The 20000-nt window shown below is 44.3% G+C and overlaps 1 protein-coding gene across 1 annotated transcript in view; it reads left to right on the forward strand.

The window, feature by feature from the left end:
- zgc:172282 (leucine-rich repeat and fibronectin type III domain-containing protein 1-like protein) overlaps positions 1-20000 on the forward strand; it is an 88334-nt gene that overhangs the window by 39426 nt on the left and 28908 nt on the right. Inside the window, exon 4 of the mRNA XM_063204698.1 lies at positions 15619-16382. Within this exon, the coding sequence (XP_063060768.1) occupies positions 15619-16382 (764 nt within the window). The remainder of the gene's footprint in view (positions 1-15618; positions 16383-20000) is intronic.

The raw sequence follows: 20000 nt of genomic DNA on the forward strand, positions 1-20000 counted from the left end.
TTAAGAGACTTAGATGTCTGTTGTGTTCACAGAGTGAGACCAAAGGCCTTGCTGCGTACTGGCAGCTAAATTAACCTTCTAAGGCACATCAATAAAAGCAAGTAGCCCTCAGGGCCCATTTCAAACAGACATCAGGATGGCAAAGCTAAGGCCCAAAGACTCATGGTAGTCTCTGCAGGAACCCTTTGGAAACACAGATGTGACTGCCTTAGAATCAGAATAACATGAATCTAAAAAGCATACGATCCTAAGCATTACAATCTGAAAAGCATACTGTAGTATTAACCTATGCCTTAAAAGCATACTATAGTATGAAAGTTGGGCTTTGGATTACAGTTTTTCTTGATTGCTTTGACACAGTTGTCACTCCAAAAAGCACATTTTCATATCAGTTCACGCAACGGGCTAACCAGTTAAACCAATTCTCCAAACACAACATCTTTGTTTGCTAAAGGCTACTATGTTTCCAAAATATTTAACATATGTAATAAAAGCAAACTCTGTCTTCAGTCCAATACACACTGCATAGCGGTGTATGAACACTCCCAGTCAGTCATTACACAATGGTCGTAAAAATCCAAAACGCGGCTATCGTGTTCACACAATTTGCCGTTATTTAACACTGTTGTCAATTACATAACTTTCAAGCCAGTCAGTTCCATTGTTGTTTCTTTTACTTAGCCACTGACTCTGCTTGATCAGGATCTACTCACTGAGAGATGGCAGGCCCAGTAAATGCTTTGATGTAGTTTCTATTTTGTTTTTGTTTGTTTGTTTGTTTTCATTTTTTGTACTCAAAAATGTACTAATGGCTGAAAACGGTATTACAGAAAATATGTGTAAAGTAAAATATGATGTTGCAGTACGAGAATGCGCTTACAGTAAATTTGCAAAATAACTCCATGCCAAGAACAAACAAGAAGACACTGTGTAAAAAGACTGATTGCTAAATGCCTGATGCTCCTCCTACTCAAGCGAGTAGGTCGCTTTTCTGCTTTGCTCCTGCCTAACTTCAATTTCTTTACTTTTTTTTCTTTTTTTTCACACTATATCTTGGATTTTATTTGCCATATACACAGTTTTTAACAAGTTTAGAGAAGAACAACAGAGGATTTTATTCATACATTAGTGTTTTTCACAAGAGAACCTAGAAGTCAAAACAATTGCCGAGCTGAAACAATAACAAAATGCGACAACGACAGTCCAAAAAATGGATACTGCTGGAACAACGGATTTCTGCCCTGGAATCCTTACTGGGTGATCGCCTATCAAAGACTGAAGGAAGTCCTGAAACAGGTGCCGCAAATGCAAAAGCGGACCAACGACCGGCTGATGTGACATTTGTGACGCTGGACGAAACACCTGGCAAAAGCTTCGCAAAGCAAAATGTGAGTAGGCCTACTCACTATTGGGAAAGCAAAGGGGCTCGACCCAAAAACAGAGATAAAATACTAACTTCAACACCAGTGCGGTCTGCTGCTGCCAGACCAACTTTTTCAGGGCAGCCCATAAAACTTCAAAATCGATTTGAGTGCCTTGAACAAGTGGAACCAGTTGCTCCCAGAATAAAAGCTGAACGTACACCGCATTGGAATAACAAGAACAAAGTTAGACGGCAGCTGCCTGCCTCTCCTACAACACTTGTTGTTGGTGATCTGAGTGTGAAAAATATCGGAAATGGAACTTTTAAAGTGTCCTGTCTGCCCCATGCATCCGTACGTGAGACCAAGGACAGTATCCCACAATTGGTGTCTGACCACAGATCTATTGATCGCCTTGTTGTTCACTGTGGGGCAGCGGATCTGTTCAAAGAGCAAATAACTGTCAAAAAGGATTTTAATGACTTATTTTCAACTCTAAAAGATCTGAAAATTCCATTCTTCATCAGCGGGCCAATACCAGCACCATGCTATCGCGACTTTGCGTTTTCGAGATTAAATTGCCTAAACACATGGCTGTCAAGGACATGCAGATCCAACGGTATCAGCTTTGTTGACAATTTCGACCGTTTCTGGAGACGCACTGTACTTTTCAAAAAAAACAGTGCAGAACTGAGTTGGACCGGCGCCAAAGTGCTGACAGACCAGTTGGTTTACAGCATTGAGACCTTGGGCGCTGATAAGCGGCCTGTATCTGTATCCACTCAGACACAGTGCTCTTTCAACAAGCCCTCTGTGCCTGTAAGTGTGCAAACTGAGCCACAGACTGGCGAAAGCACACACACAGATGACGTAGCCAAGTCCCTCTCTGCTCAAGTGGAAAACAACGGAACACACAGAACTCGCCACAAACTGAACCAGCTTTCGGAACAGCTGGAAGATCTGTCACAGAAACTGGCAGCAAGCCGCTCGCCGGAGATCAAGTGTTCACCTCCTTGTCGGACTGGCAAAATGCCATTGGCATCACCAATTCCACCTCCCAGGTCTGCCAAAAAGCGACTGTCCACACAGGAAATAGGAAATGTGGTTTCCTCAAAACCAAACTCACCCCCCAGATGTGGCGAAACGCAGCCACCAGCAAGCCCTGGCAACGGCGACAAAATGCAATCACCAATGGAATCACAACCTTCCCGGAACGACGAAACACCATCTTCATCTCCCAGACTGAGATTTCCAGAAACTATGGCGAGACTACTCCCCTATGCCAGATCTACCTTTTCTACCCCCAGACATTCCTACCAAGCCTCCTATGCGGATATTTCTCAAGGTCAACCTCATTCTACCCCAAAATCTAAAAGGATACTTCCATCCATGACTGCACCCAAAAAAGGCAAGGCCCCACAACCACCTGTCTGTGCTCTGGAGTACAGTAGTATCAGTGAGGATGACATGGTTGAAAGCACAGTCTGATATCAACTGGGTCCCTACCCACATAGTAACAGTTGTTTTGAAAATAAGCAGATAAGGGGACCCGTGGACAATCTTATTCCAGTTCGAACAACAAAACGAGGTCTCTTGAGGACACGCATACATTCCCCCAAGACGGCAAGCATGGGAAATCTCAGACTTGTCCCAAAAAAAACTCACTACCACAGTGGAAATGCCTCCAATGCTCAATGCTAAATTAGCTTTACAGAATAGTAGATCTCTAAGGAACAAGCCTTTTGTTGTCAATGAGTTTATCTGTACCCACAACCTTGATTTTTTATTTTTAACTGAAACATGGCTGGAAAAATCCACTAGCTCTATCACACTTATAGAAGCAACTCCGTCACACTTTAATTTCATTAGTACAGAAAGGCAGAATAAACAGGGAGGGGGGATAGCAATTATTTTCAAGGCACTGTTTCAATGTCAAAAGACATCACTAGGTGAATTTTCATCTTTTGAATACTTAGCTGCAGTTCTAAAATGTTCTTCTGACATACTGTTATTGACTATTTACAGACCTCCAAGACTTTCTGCACCACTCTTCTTAGAGGAATTTGGTGAGCTGTTGTCGAATGTTTGTGTGAACTATGATAGCTTGTTTATAGCAGGCGATTTTAATTTTTACGTGGACGACTTAGAGAATGTCTATGCTAAGGAATTTTTAAGTCTTATTGACATTTTTAGCCTCACACAGCATGTAACAGGACCAACACACAACCAAGGTCACACTTTAGACCTAATAATAACAAAAGGCCTTAATGCTTGTGCTAGTGTCAAAGACTATGGCTTTTCTGACCATTACTGCATTTTTTCTGATGTTTCTATGTACCCTCATGTTCAAAGGGAATCTGTTACAGTCAAAAAACGTATAATCAACTGTGAGACAGCCTCACTCTTTCAGCAAGCACTTTCAGAGATCCAAAGTCAAACCTCAGAGAGTGCAGATGATCTCATGGTTAATTTTAATTCAAGGATGACCCGTATTATGGATGTTATTGCCCCCGAAAAAATCAAAACAGTGGGACGTGAAAAAGCACCTTGGAGAAAGAATCCCACAGTTATATTGCTAAAGCAAGAATGCAGGAGGGCTGAAAGACAGTGGCGTAAATCCAAACTTGAAGTCCACTACCAAATCTATAAACACACACTCTCGAAATACAACCAAGAAATTTCTAAAGCTAGACAATCTTTTTTCTCTGACATAATTAACAGAAATATTAATAATGCACGTGTCCTGTTTGGCACTGTGGAAAAGCTAGCAAGGCCCCCAAATCTAATGCCCTCTGAGTTCCTCTCAGTCAGCAAATGCAATGAGTTCGCATCCTTTTTCAAAGGAAAGATTGAAAAAATACGTGCAAACATACTCACACATGTGCAACCGACCCAAGATTCAGACCAGCTTGCTATGGTGAAGTTAAATCCTAACCTCATGAGAAATTTTCATTTAGTTGATGTGGACATTCTTAATAGAACGGTACAAAGTCTTAGCTCCTCTACATCTGACTTAGATATTTTACCAACAGCCTTCTTCAAATCCATCTTAAATCTAATATCATCAGATGTACTTCAGATCATCAACACCTCACTACAAACAGGCATATTCCCAGGCTGTCTGAAAGAAGCAGTTGTGAAACCCTTACTGAAAAAGAACAACCTGGATGCACTGGTACTAAACAACTATAGGCCCATATCCAATTTACCATTCATGGGTAAAATAATAGAGAAAATTGTTTTTAACCAATTAACTGCTTTTCTAATGTCTAATAGCTATTTTGATAAGTTTCAATCAGGTTTCCGTGCCTACCACAGCACTGAAACAGCTCTTATTAAAGTTATGAATGACATAAGATTGAATTCTGATGCTGGCAAATCATCCGTCTTGGTACTTCTTGATTTGAGTGCTGCTTTCGATACAGTTAATCATTCTATATTACTACATAGACTGGAACACTGGGTTGGCTTTACGGGCATAGTGATCGACTGGTTAAAATCGTACTTACAACAAAGAAGTTTTTTTGTCGCCATTGGAAGACATACTTCATCACCAATGTCTCTGGATTGTGGGGTCCCCCAGGGCTCCATTCTGGGACCACTACTGTTCAATCTGTATATGTTGCCACTGGGACACATTATCGAGAATAACTCCATAAATTACCATAGCTATGCGGATGATACCCAGCTCTACTTATCTATGTCCCCAAATGACTATACCCCCCTTGAATCACTCTATCATTGCATGGACCAAATTAACAAATGGATGTCTCACAATTTCCTCCAGCTGAACACAGATAAAACTGAAGTAATTATATTTGGGAAAAGAGAGGAGAGACAAAAGATTGCTACTATCCTTGAAACGAAGGGACTGAAAGCAAGGGAAACAGTAAAAAATCTTGGGGTCCTCATTGACAGTGACCTAAACTTCAACAGTCACATGAAAGCTATTACTAAGTCTGCATTTTATCACATAAAAAACGTCTCTAAATTTAGGGGCCTGATGTCTAAACATGATCTGGAGAAGCTAATACATGCCTTTATTTCTAGTAAAGTTGATTACTGTAACAGTCTTTTTACTGGCCTCCCCAATAAAACCATTAAACAGCTTCAACTTGTACAAAACGCAGCTGCAAGGGTTCTTACAAAGACAAGGAAGTTCGACCACATTACTCCAATTTTAAGATCGCTGCATTGGCTCCCAGTAAGCTACAGAATTGATTTTAAGGCTATGCTACTTGTGTTTAAATCACTAAATGGAATGGGACCCACATATCTACTGGATATGTTTCAGCTGTATGCACCAACTAGGTCACTAAGGTCAACGGAGAAGAATTTGCTGGTGATTCCAAAAGTCAAAACAAAGTGTGGAGAGGCAGCCTTTAGCTTCTATGCTTCAAAGCTTTGGAACCAGCTTCCAGATGACATAAAAAATGCACCCACTATTGATAGCTTTAAATCTAGACTCAAGACAAAGCTGTTCTCAGATGCTTTCCCCTAGCTTAAATTACTTATTCTTATTATTTTTATTTTTTATTTAATTTGTTTTATTTTATTTTATTTTATTATTATTTTTACCTTATGTTTTATCTTAATGTTTTTAAATGCTTTTTGACTCTAATTCATTTCCTTCTTTCTTCCCTGTTTCCTTTCATTTACATTTGTGAACTTTGTGAAGCACATTGAGTTGCACCTGTGTATGAAATGCGCTATATAAATAAACTTGCCTTGCCTTGCCTAAATTAAGATTTTTGAGAAGGAGTGTCAAATAGGTGCTCTGGTGTGTTCACACAACTGACGGTAGTTTCTAAAAGTCAGGAGTAGATTTTTCTGTATGGTTATCAGAGCTTAAACAATGAAATGTGCACTACTTAAATGGCACATGCGTTAACTGTTTAGCAAAAACTGTGTTATATGAATGGGAAATATGTCAAGTCAACAAGAATGTGTTAACACATATGCACAACATGTTTTTTGCTTTGCTGAAATAGTGATCATGACGACTTTGTGTGAGTCAGTTTAAAAAATCGTGTTAAAGCGATCAAGAAAAACTGTAATAAAAAGTAGTATGAACCTTTGCCTTACAGTCTGAAATCTATAGTGTCAACTAATAACTTAAAATCAGAAAAGCATGATTTGACTAAGTGCCTAACCATCAAAAATAATTGGGAATAATTATTAAATGATCTTAGATCATCTTAAATCTTAAATATGCCCGGCAGGTTGTCTGCGTCTGCTGGCGTCGATAGGCTTCAAATTGACTTAGGTGTGTAAGGTCGGCTATGTATCAATACAACCATAGTAGCATCTGAAGTTGCAAGCTTGCAAACATCCAACCATATAATAACTCTCATCATCTGAAAAGCTGAAGCACACCCCATCACACACTGCAAGGCTGTCCTAACGTCCCCTAAGGCAGGACTGAAACTATGGAAGGCAACTAAGTAGATAGGCCTTGGCTCATTACTCCGTAGGGAGAGCTGGCGTGTGTGCGTGTGCCTGTGTGTCTCTCTCTCTCTCCGTGTGTGTGTGTGTGTGTGTCTCTCTCTCTCTCCGTGTGTGTGTGTGTGTGTGTGTGTGTGTGTGTGTGTGTGTGTGTGTGTGTGTGTGTGTGTGTGTGTGTGTGTGTGTGTGTGTGTGTGTGTGTGTGTGTGTGTGTGTGTGTGTGTGTGTGTGTGTGTGTGTGTGTGTGTGGTCCAAAGTTATTTTTGTGTTGATAGAGCCCTTTGCTTGCTGCAGGTGCCATAGGCTGCCAAACAGGGGCAGTTTTCAGGGGAGGGCCCATTGATTCTCAGGGCAATAGCTGATGTGGGGTGTGAAGGGCAGTGTGTGTATGTGTGTGTGTGTGTGTCTCTCTGTGTCTGTGTCTGTGTCTGTGTCTATGTCTGTGTGTGAGAGAGAGAATGAGAGAGATCGAGAGAGAGAGAGAGAGAGAGAGAGAGAGAGAGAGAGAGAGAGAGAGAGAGAGAGAGAGAGAGAGAGAGAGAGAGAGAGAGAGAGAGAGAGAGAATATACTATACTTTTGTTGCACATACATTTATGAATTTAGTTTTGTTATTTTGCCATTGTGGTGCATGCGTGCGTGCGTGTGTGTGTGTGCGTACGTGTGTGCGTGTGTGTGTGTGTGCGTGTGGTGATGTCTCACTGGATGACACAGAACCATTCAACAACAACAACAACAACAACAGGAGAGAGACAGAGCTGATTATGGATACATAACCGAGTTGCCTTTAGCAGGAAATGATTAAACAGGCTAATGGCCATGTCTGCTGTTTGGCTAATGGAGGTGTCTGAGGAGGAGAGGAGACTAATGAGACAACAGCTCATCACCTACCACTACTCTGTACTGTTTGTGTGTGTGTGTGTGTGTGTGTGTGTGCGTGCGTGCGTGCGTGCGTGCGTGCGTGCGTGCGCGCGCGCGCGTGCGTGCGTGCGTGCGTGCGTGCGTGCGTGCGTGCGTGCGTGCGCGCGCGCGCGCAGGCATAAAGTAAATGGTGAGGTGAACTCTAAATCATTGCAGGCAACTCAGAAAGGGGTCTCAGTGTTCCACATAATGCTCTTGTCCATTAATGTCAGATTCTTATCGTGTCATGAAAAAAATATGAATCTATTTTCAAAGTTTGGTTGGGAGCTGGATACGCAAACTATGGCTTAGGCAGGTCACCGTGAGTGGCATGCGCTTTCAGACTTGTCTGACGCTGAATAATGTCTGCATGCTGTGAACCTTAATTCGCACCTTGCTAGGTGTTGTTTAAGTGCTGGAGGGGTCCACACAGGGCGACAAACATTTCACAAACACCAAAAATGGCTCCAATTGACGTCAAGCACAAACAGCAGTGATCTTCCCGAAATATTTATGTAAAAACTTGCCTGTTGAAATTCCTGTGCCGTAGTTGCAAAGAAAGCACAGCGTGTGTCAAATTTAATTTGAAGCCTGTCAAACTCTTATCGCTAGATGTTCAATCAGCAATCAGTTGAGTAGCTGCACATTTTTGACGTGGAGAGATGGCTGGATGGTGGATGCTGGATGGTGGTGGAAAATATCCATGTTGTGTCCTCTCGCAGGCTTTTCTTAACGCAGCAAACCAAACCAATGACAGATTAAACACTCTTTCTTTCTCTGTCTCTGTCTCTCTCTGTCTCTCTCTCTCTCTCTCTGTCTCTCTCTCTCTCTCTCTCTCTCTCTCTCTCTCTCTTCTCTCTCTCTGTCTCTCTCTCTCTCTCTCTCTCTCTCTCTCTCTCTCTCTCTCTCTCTCACCTACTTAACTAGTATACTATTTATCCAAGCTTCACTTCACTTCACTTCTCAAAGACTTCCTGACACCACACCACTCCACATGTTCTTTAATTGACATGACAGTTTTGACATGGTGGAGTTGGAGAGTGAAGGGGGCCAAAGTGCAGTGCAGTAGGTGTTTCTACACCTGGATCTGACTGTGAAGGGGCCAAAGTGCAGTATGGTTGGTCATGTGTTTACACCAGTGACGTGCGCTGGGATTTATGGCTGGTGAGGCAACTTTTTCAATATCAGATTTTCAAATAAATAATTGCCAAATAGGCCTACCGACAAGTTCCATATGTCGTAGCAGCTTTCTTAACATAAGGTAGGCCTACATATTTTGACATACTGCATTTCCGCAGAGAAAATGCTATTAGATCTCTCTCTCCCTCTCACACACACACACACACACACACGCGCACGCACGCACGCACGCACGCACGCACACACACACACACACACACACACACACACTCCTCTGCCGTATTGGAGTGCACATGCCTGGTTTACACCTGGATCTGACTGTGAATCAGGCTAAAGTGCAGCAGAGTTGGTCATGTTTTCTGATAGAGCTTGAAAGTGACGTCACTTCCCCCGATTTCATGGGACCTCAACGGCATTTTTAGCCGAAAATCGTAGCATGTAATCCAATGGCGGTATTGAAATGATATTTCGATCCCGTTCGAGTTGTGCCACGAGCTCCATATATGTTGTTTCTGATATTTTTGCTTAATTTTTCGTACGAACCCCCAAACTTTTTAGAAAGTTGTGTTTCTTCACATTTTTCATGCCGACGGCCTCGGAACAAAACATTGATACTTCTACATGAATAATATTTATCTAGCCTCTTAAACAGCATATTTGTAGCCCAGCGCATATAATGACTGAGATCGGAAGATATTTACTCTCTACCATGTTGTTAGATGGTCAGCTTAGGTCCCGTGAAACGCGGAACTAAGGGGCGGGACTTTCGAGCTCTATTGACATTGCTCTGTTGGCCTGGTGGGAGTGGAGAGTGAAGGGGGCCAAAGTGCAGTAGGGTTAGTCATGTTTTTACACCTTTTGGCCTGGTGGAGGTTAAGAGGGTGAATCGGGCTAAAGTGCAGTAGGGTTGGTCATGTTTCTACACCTGTTGGCCTGGTGGAGGTTAAGAGAGTGAAGGCCAAAGTGCAGTAGGGTTGGTCATGTTTCTACACCTGTTGGCCTGGTGGAGGTTAAGAGAGTGAAGGCCAAAGTGCAGTAGGGTTGGTCATGTTTCTACACCTGTTGGCCTGGTGGAGGTTAAGAGAGTGAAGGGGGCACAGTGCAGTAGGGTTGGTCATGTTTCTACACCTGTTGGCCTGGTGGAGGTTAAGAGAGTGAAGGGGCCAAAGTGCAGTAGGGTTGGTCATGTTTCTACACCTGTTGGCCTGGTGGAGGTTAAGAGAGTGAAGGGGCCAAAGTGCAGTAGGGTTGGTCATGTTTCTACATCTGTTGGCTTGGTGGAGGTTAAGAGAGTGAAGGCCAAAGTGCAGTACGGCTGGTCATGTTTCTACACCTGTTGGCCTGGTGGAGGTTAAGAGGGTGAAGGGGGGGCAAAGTGCAGTAGGGTTGGTCATGTTTCTACATCTGTTGGCTTGGTGGAGGTTAAGAGAGTGAAGGCCAAAGTGCAGTACGGCTGGTCATGTTTCTACACCTGTTGGCCTGGTGGAGGTTAAGAGAGTGAAGGGGCCAAAGAGCAGTAGGGTTGGTCATGATTCTACACCTGGTGGCATGGTGGAGGTTAAGAGAGTGAAGGGGGCACAGTGCAGTAGGGTTGGTCATGATTCTACACCTGTTGGCATGGTGGGGTTTAAGAGAGTGAGGGGGCTAAAGTGCAGTAGGGTTGGTCATGTTTTTACACATTTTGGCCTGGTGGAGGTTAAGAGAGTGAAGGGGCCAAAGTGCAGTAGGGTTGGTCATGTTTCTACACCTGTTGGCCTGGTGGAGGTTAAGAGAGTGAAGGCCAAAGTGCAGTAGGGTTGGTCATGTTTCTACACCTGTTGGCCTGGTGGAGGTTAAGAGGGTGAAGGGGCCAAAGTGCAGTAGGGTTGGTCATGATTCTACACATGTTGGCATGGTGGAGGTTAAGAGCCAAAGTGCAGTAGAGTTGGTCATGATTCTACACCTGTTGGCATGGTGGGGTTTAAGAGGGTGAAGGGGGCAAAGTGCAGTAGGATTGGTCCTGTTTCTACACCTGGATCTGACTGTGAACCAATCTGTCACAGCCAACGCTGACACTGTGCCTTGACTAGATCAGTATGAGAACTCGTGCTGCTATGGCCTCTGTATTTCAATGCCCTTATCAGCATGGACACATATTCACACTGCTATGGTCTGACCTTCTCTTGACCTTTACTTGACTGACAGACAGCAGACTGACTGACAGGGTTGGTTGGGAGCTGGATATGCAAACTATGACTTGGGCAGGTCACCGTGAATTGCAAGTGCTTACAGACTTTTCTGATGCTGAATAATGTCTGCATGCTGTGAACCTTGATTCACACCTTGCTAGGTGTTGTTTAAGTGCTGAGGGGTCCACACATATTTACAAGAGCGCGACAAACATTTCTCAGATGCTGATGATGATGCTGATGATGGATGGGATTGTTGTTTTCTTTAATTTCTCTAATTATTCGAGACTCTCAGATACGTATATGGGTGACCCAGATAGTGTCTTTGAAGCCGATGCCGATCCCGCCTGTCAATGTGGTGCGGATGTGTGCCGCATTGGCACCGTAGCAGCCCCAGACATGGCCCAGATGTGGCTTGAGGAGGAGAGGGAGAAAGAGATAAGATTAGCCTGAAGCTTTACGTCGTTGTCAGCATCCATTTTGACGTCCTTGTAGCAAACTCCTTCAGGCACAGCAGACTACTGTAGATCTGTAGTGCAGCTCTCAGATCTTTAGCAGTCCCTCATCTAACTCATAACATCCTTTTCTTCGGTTTCATTTTCACTCTCTCATCTTCCTTTTCTCTGACTGTCATGGCTATTCTTTTTGTAATTTACCAAGAAGTTGGTAGTGATAGGTCCAGTAGTAGATGAACATGATCTCTTATGTCACATTTGAGAAATTCATTCGTCAGAAACTTCTTCTCTACTTTCTGATGTTCTCCTCACTTTCTTCTTTCTCTGCTGTCATTCCATCTCTGATGTATTTTTTGTGGTATTGTTTCTTTCTCTATTTCCCCTCCTTTAACTCTCTTTCTTTCTTTTTCTTTCTTGCTTTCTTTCTTTCTTTCTTTCTTTCTTTCTTTCTTTCTTTCTTTCTTTCTTTCTTTCTTTCTTTCTTTCTTTTTCCTGGATAAAACACAGTCAAGCAGCATGATTAAAATGATATAGGCCTATTATTTATATCAAAATAAACTGCTATGATTAATTAATTAAGGAATTTTAAATGAAATGTTAGTGTGGTAGCAGGTAATTATCTCGTTCTCTCGAACACTTACAGCAAAGCTGTACAGAAACTGAAATGATATCACCACACTCCACTCGACCTGCAAATACAGTATATGCAATTATGTCTAATAATAACACAAACCGTAAGGCGAGTTGGGAGAGTAAGGAGTAAGGCTGAAAATCATTGAAGATAATTAAAAAATGAAAGGAATCATATCTCGCTATCTACTATAGATGAGATACAAAAGATGAAAGAGCATGTCTAAAAGGATGTGATCGTGACCAAGCAACTTTGTCGCTTGACAGAAGAATCCTCTGCATGCATTATAGACACATGAATTCATGCTTCAATCTCTCTCTCTCTCTCTCTCTCTCTCTCTCTCTCTCTCTCTCTCTCTCTCTCTCTCTCTCTCTCTCTCTCTCTCTCTCTCTCTCTCTCATGTTTCAGTGAGCTGGCTCTCTTCAAGCTGCCTACCTCAGTGCATTTATTACACACTGTACATTTCTGGGAAGAATCAATATTATGGTGTTACACACGGATGCATGCACACACGAACACAGACACAGACACAGACACAGACACAGACACAGACACACACACACACACACACACACACAGACACACACACACACACACACACACACACACACACACACACACACACACACACACACACACACACACACACACACTATAGGATCTATAAATATGATGCTGCTTTATTGACTGTGGCGTTGGTCAAGTTGATGGACCTTCTGCTGTAAGCCGCCCAGTCTTAACGTTCCTTATAAATTGCATTTATAACAGAATATACTGTAACTTCCCATGGCATTGCCATCCCTGCAGAAAAGCAATACATGCTGCTGCAATTACTTAGGATACTGGATGAGGTACCTTCTGGTACAGTAAGGGGAAAATGGATTCATTCGTTGCAATCTATGACCAGATATTCCAAATGACCTGGTTTTACCTGTCCAATTCAAGCAGGTGATCATTCAACCAGCCAACCAGCCAATCACCTGGTTGCATTGGGCTGGTAAAACAAGGTCATTTGAAAAATATGGCCCATCACTAGCCTGATTATCATCGACTTTCAAATCTCTTCGAGAATTGGTCTGACCAAGAGCATTACAATGAACATTTTCCACATGGCATGGTTGACAAGCATCCCTTGGTTTGCTAATGGTTGTTTGCTTCCAGACAAAGTGGGGGGAGTTCCCAATTTTTCGGGAGCTCAGAAAGTACTTGACCTGACTAGTAGCAACGCTGAAGGTGTTGCGTCACTAGGAGTGCACGGCCTGGATAGCCCATCACTGCTTTGTACAGTATTTGATGGTGGTAGTGTGACCGGCTGTTGCAGGCAAGTCAATACAGTAGAGCAGTGGCCTCCAAATGGCGGCCCGAGAGCCAGATCCGGCCCGGGCATGGGAAACATTTGGTCCACCATGAGGTTGGAACAAGTGAAAACGTAGGCTTCTGTATGTGTCTGCTATCTGAGGCCATACGGTCGGGCGATTTGTTTTGGCCTTCAGCTTCATTTGCGCTACATAATTTGGCCCTTTGGGAAAAATACTTGGAGACCACTGCAGTTGAGACTGGTCCCTCTACTGGTCTTCTTCATATACAGTATGCCATTGTATTCATTCCATCCCACATTTCATGCATCGTTTTGTTTTTTTCCTCCAGCTTTACCTCTATCTTCCATCTGTACTTCTCCTCCTTCTTCATCCTGATGTGTTGACATGCTGGTGCTGACATGTAGCATGTCAAAGCTAGTTTCTGCCAGCCACATCCCCCAAAGATAATAAAAACAAGCCGGATGGTGATAGCACCGCTCCCTCATTGCAATATGACAATATTGTTTTCATATTTACTTTTTTTTTTTTAATCATGCAGCCCAGAAACAGCAGTCTTTATATACGTCCTTTGTGCATCTCAGATTTGATTGCTTGATTGCAATCACAAAGACAGTCACCAGGGAGTCATGGGGAATAACATCTGTTGTTTTTTTTCTTCTTTTTTATTATTTATTTTTGCGCTTTCAATATTCATATCTTATACCTTATTGATGCAGTATCAAACAGAGAGTGCCTTCTCCCAGCATGATTTAGTCTCATCAACACCTTAATGACTACTTTTTGTAATTTATTTTCGTGGGACTCCAAATGAGCAGCCTGATTCCCCTGTGAATGTGTCTCCTCCTGTTGTAGACAGGCTGTCACTTCATGTCATGCTGTGAAGACGAGTAAAAGGCAATTTGTCTTTGCATTGATGTGTCTGAAATTGTCAGGAAAATCACTCCATCGTCTTGTTCTTAAAAGGCAACATCCCCCATCTCTGCATCTGCCTGATATGTATTGTATACAGTACAACTTTAAAACACAGCATTCTATTTTTAACAGTGATGTAATGACATTTGCATCCATTCATTGTTTTTTTTTCTGTCCCAGGACAATACCATCCAGCAGTCAGAAATGTCTGTTTTTATCATCCATATTTTATGGCTGCCCCATCAGATGTGATGGAGTACATCTAATAACTTAATTCCATTTCGAGCTTCTCTAGAATGATTTTATTACATAAGACACAATGTCAATTTCAAGGTTGTTATTGCAAAGATGGCACAGTATAACCACGTTGTAATGTGATACTAAATCATGTCTGTAATGAGATCACTGTGCTTCTTTATAGAACAGAGTTGCTTTCCACTGATGGATGCATATCTAGTAAACATATTTTGTAATGGCACTAGGATTTATTTGTTGCATGGGAATATGTGAAGCAGCCATGTTAATCTTTTATAATCTTTTGTTATGGTACTTTTGTGTGCATCAGTCAACCTCAGGATGAAATATTATGTCAAAGCGCTAAAAACTCCACAGGATACGTATACTTTGTATACATGTATTTCCTAAAGAAATTGTTTGTTGTGTTTTTGCTTGACTCCAGGATGTCAAAGCACTAACAATTTATTCCACTGGATATTTATACATTATATACTGTACATGTATTTCCAAAAGAATCTAGTCTAATCTTATCTAATTTAATCTAATCAATGATGACCAGTGATTCTCAAAGTGTGGTCCGGGGACCACTAGTGGTCCGTGACAGAGCTCAGGTGGTCCTCGAGGGTATTTCTACTTTTCCAGCAGAAGGCTATATTTGTAACATTATTACAAAGCCAAACATGTCTGAAGTTATATATTCAACACAATAAGACAGGCTTGTAAATGTGACTAAAAGTAAATAATCGCATTAAAATTAGCAGTGTTAAATAGTACCCGTCAACTGTCAATTCAGTTGACAGGTGGTCCCTAAACATTTTGGGGGGGACAAAGTGGTCCTCCGTCTGAAAAAGTTTGAGAATCAATGTCTAATCTAAAGGTATTGTTTTTTTGTTTGACTTCACGCAGGATGATCCCGTCGAGCAGCCAGGACTTCCTGGTCCGCGACCTGGTGTCGGGGCGCGAGTACGACCTGTGCGTGCTGGCGGTCTACGACGACATGCATTTTCTAAAGGAATTCTTTGTTGTGTGTTTTTTTGTTTGACTTCACGCAGGATGATTCCGTCAAGCAGCCAAGACTTCCTGGTTCGCGACCTGGTGTCGGGGCGCGAGTACGACCTGTGCGTGCTGGCGGTGTACGACGACAGCCTGAGCTCGCTGACGGCCACGCGGCAGGTGGGCTGCCTCACCTTCGTCACGGAGGCTGAGTACAGCCAGTGCCAGTCGCTCCACAGCCACTTCCTGGGTGGCACCATGATCATCATCATCGGCGGCATCATCGTGGCCTCCGTCCTCGTCTTCATCATCATCCTCATGATCCGCTATAAGGTCTACAGCAGCGGCGTCGGACCTGGAGGCGGAGGAGGAGGCGGGGGGAGCGGTACCCGGGGGGATGCGGGGAAGATGATGCACAGCGGTGGTGGCGCCATGACGGCGGCGATGCGCTCGCAGACTAACGGGCAGTCGGCGGCGGGGCAGGTGCCCCACTCGGGCTCCAAGATGACGGACTCGTCGACGGAGGACCGGTCTCCGGTGTCGCCCGGAGGGGGAGGGGGAGGAGGAGGGGGGGCCAGTGGGACAGTGGTGGCCCTAGGGTCGCCTAACGCAGGGGGTAGCCTGAAGGACTCCGTGGCCCTGGTGGTGGACTGTGACAAGGCGGACAAGGCGGCTCGTATAGAGCTGACGGGGATGGGCATGGGGATGGGTGAGGACATTGTTTCGCCCACCAGGAGGCGCCAGTCCAGGACTTACATAGAGCTCAAATCACAGCCGCCGCTGCTGAGCGGCAAAGAGGGGAAGAGTGCGGAGCTTTTAGAGAGTAAGTGAGGTATGTGTGTGTGTTTTTGTGGGGCAGACAATACAGTTTGTGGCCGTGGCTGGGTGTATGTCAGTGTGTGTGTGTGTGTGTGTGTGTGTGTGTGTGTGTGTGCGTGCGTACGTGCCTGCGTGTGTGTGTATGCGCTATTTGAGACACAGCACAAGCAGAATGTGTGTGAGAGGAAATGAGAACGCAGCACACTTTGGTGTCATCTATGCATTGTGTGTGAGTATTTCCGTCCGCTGCTCCTGCCTGGGTTTTTAAAGAAGACAACACATCGCCGCTGGTAAGAATAGCCATGGGCAAAAATAATGTGTCGGGAACAGAGAATGCCACATCAGAGACATTGATAAAGTATGCTCAAAAGCACACCACTGGGCCAGCACAGGGCGGTTTTATTTTTCGCCTCCTGCTCTATAGGCAGCAGCCATTAAGATACACACACGCATGCACACACACACACACACACACACACACACACACACACATCAGACAGCTGGACGTCTGGCTCCTGTTCCCAGTGCTTACACGGCCATTTTGTACAAGCTTAAACACAAGTCTCTTCACAAGGGCCATTCCTTATGTTCCGAAAAGCAGTGGTTGGATAACTGTGGATCTGTGCGTGTGTGTGTATGTGTGTGTGTGTGTGTGTGTGTGTGTGTGTGTGTGTGTGTGTGTGTGCGTGTGCGTGCGTGCGTGCGTTCGTGCGTTCGTGCACGCGTGCGTGCGTGCGTGCGTGCGTGCGTGCGTGCGTGTGTGCGTGCGTGTGTTTTCGTGTGTGTGTGTGCACAGCTGTATGTGTGTCTGTGTCTGTGTGTATCTGTGTGTTTTTGTGCGTGTGCGCACAGCTGCATGTCTTTGAGTTTGTGTGTGTTTGTGTGTGTAAACTTAACCCAATCACTAGGGAGTAGGGAAGCGAATAAAAGGTTCTCCCTTTGATTGGCATAGTCTGAAGGGAAGCAAAGGGAACTGAAGTGTGCCATTTTCAGGTTTGGGGAAGTTGGATAAAGTGTTGTAATCAGGTAATTGCATGGGTTCGGCCCCTTGGCCCTGGTTACCAGAGGAAAGGGCTGGACTGGGGGTAAAAATAGAACCAGGGCACTGTTGGTTTAAAGGGTCCCCTCATAATTAGTGGCACAGAATTGACTCAACGGTGGGCCCCGCACCCCCTTTATTACATTCCTGAAAGTAGGGGCCCATGAGGGTGTGGGGCCCACCGGGAAATGCCCACTACGCCAGATCTGCCCTACAAAGCAAAAAGGCAGTAACTGTACTGCTGTTTCAAATTAGTTACTATGACTTCAATGCCATATATATCAGTCTAAAGTTAAATTAAATGATTGATCTGGAAAAAAGGTGGTAATATAAAGTAACAAAACCGTCACATGTCAGTAATCTCCCAAAAACCACCCACACTGGATTGCAGTATCATTTTAAAGTCAACTGACTCAGTTTTGAGCTCTGCGCAGTTACTGCCTTTTTGCTTTGTAGGGCAGAGATGGCCAGTCCAGTCCTGGGTATCAGAAGAAAGGGCTGCAGTGACTGTGGATCTGGAAATCAATAGGCCATTAAATCAGCTCTTGGTCTGCACTGATTGGCCCCTCCAGCACTGGATAACCCCCCCTAGGCAGTGTCAGGCCCACCTGAATGTACACACGCACACACGTACGCACACGCACACTCGCGCACACACACACACACACACACACACACACACACACACACACACACACACACAGGCCCGCAGGCTATTGGAGGCAGGTTGAAATTAGGGCCAATGGCTTGTGAAAATGACCAGTGTACACATCAAATAAATCATGTCTGTGAAAGAACGGAGACATATGCATTGCTAATACATTTCTCAATTGCTACTCTGTCTTAATATCAACATACTTTCCCTTCATGGGCTGTGCCTCAGATGTTTTATTTGAGGGTTGGTATAAGGAAAAAAATCCCCTTTTCATATCTGGTGCAATTACTACTCCACGAAAAGTTTCATCAGTCAGTGGATAATACTCCTCCCCAGGCAATAGTGGGCTCCCACCCAGGGACGGATTAAGATGACCTGGGCCCCCTAGGCTACAGGTTGCTGTAGGCCCCCACGGAAGACACATTTCTGAACCAAATTACATAGACGGCATCATCATTCCAACCCAAGAATAGTATTAATAAGATTTAAAACTCTACCTGGCATGACACTCTTATTACATTACTCTAATTATTTTGATTTCCCCCCGCCTTTGGCCAACTGGCGGCCCCCTGGCAGTTGGGGGCCCCTAGGCTGCAGACCTATCTAGCCTGTGGTGGGGGCCTCTAGGCTGCAGCCATATCTAGCCTGTGGTGGGGGCCCCTAGGCTGCAGCCATATCTAGCCTGTGGTGGGGGCCCCTAGGCTGCAGTCATATCTAGCCTGTGGTGGGGGCCCCTAGGCTGCAGTCATATCTAGCCTGTGGTGGGGGCCCTAGGCTGCAGCCATATCTAGCCTGTGGCAGGTTCCCCTAGGCTGCAGTCATATCTAGCCTGTGGCAGGTTCCCCTAGGCTGCAGTCATATCTAGCCTGTGCATTAACCCTGCCCTGCTCACCACCCACTCATCCCAATGCTAGGTCAGGACAGGTTTAGTGATTGTGTGAAAGGCCTGAGGCAAATGCGGTGACAATGGACATAGTCAAACAATTCCCAAATGCATAGTCCCTTCAAATCAGAACATATTATAGCCATGGAAGGGGTCTAGCTCCCAGGACACTCCCTCTAATGTTACTTATTTGAAATTTATTTAAACCAGGACCTTTATTTAACCAGGGAGTCCCCATTGAGGTATAAAACATATTCTCCCTGGCAGTCCTGGCCAAGACGGCAGTTGGGATAACACATGCCTGGTCTAGTCTTTCCTAGACTGGTGTGTATATTACTCTACTCCAGTGATTCTCAAAGTGTGGTCCGGGGACCACTAGTGGTCCTCGGCAAAGCTCAGGTGGTCCACGAGGGGATTTCTACTTTTCTAAGACAAGCTAGGGTAGACTATATTTGTAATATTATTACAAAGCTGAACATAACTGAAGCCTCATTTTCACCACAATAAGACAGGCTTGTAAATGTGAGTAAGAAGTAAGTGATGTGCATAGAATTTAGCACCCGTCAACTGTCAATTCAGTTGGCAGGTGGTCCCTGAACATTGTTTGGGTGACAAAGTGGTCCTCGGTCTGAAAAAGTTTGAGAATCACTGCTCTACTCCACTCCTAGCATCATCAGTCTCCTGTGCAGTGCCCCTGTCCAGCAGTAGTAGTAAAACAGCATTTAGCAGCTTCCATATCCCCTGGTCATGCTGATGAGTGGGGAGAGCATTACCTTACAATACACATGACTGCCACTCTGTTTGAGTCAATTGTCAATTGTCCCGGGCCCAGGGAAAGAGGTGACTCCGAATTGGGAAAAGTATATAGTGTTGCTTTGAGATGACCTAATTTTCTTTTCTCCTTCTTTTTTGTAGATTCTCCAGTCGGTGACGAGAAGAAAGGTCATCGTGACTTCAAAATCTGATGCCTCTCTCTCTCTCTCTCTCTCTCTTTGTCTGCTGCCATATGCCAATGTCAATGGGCCAAATGTCCCCCAGCCTCAAT

Source organism: Engraulis encrasicolus, chromosome 8 (genome assembly GCF_034702125.1).
Source record: "Engraulis encrasicolus isolate BLACKSEA-1 chromosome 8, IST_EnEncr_1.0, whole genome shotgun sequence".
Lineage (NCBI taxonomy): Eukaryota > Metazoa > Chordata > Actinopteri > Clupeiformes > Engraulidae > Engraulis > Engraulis encrasicolus.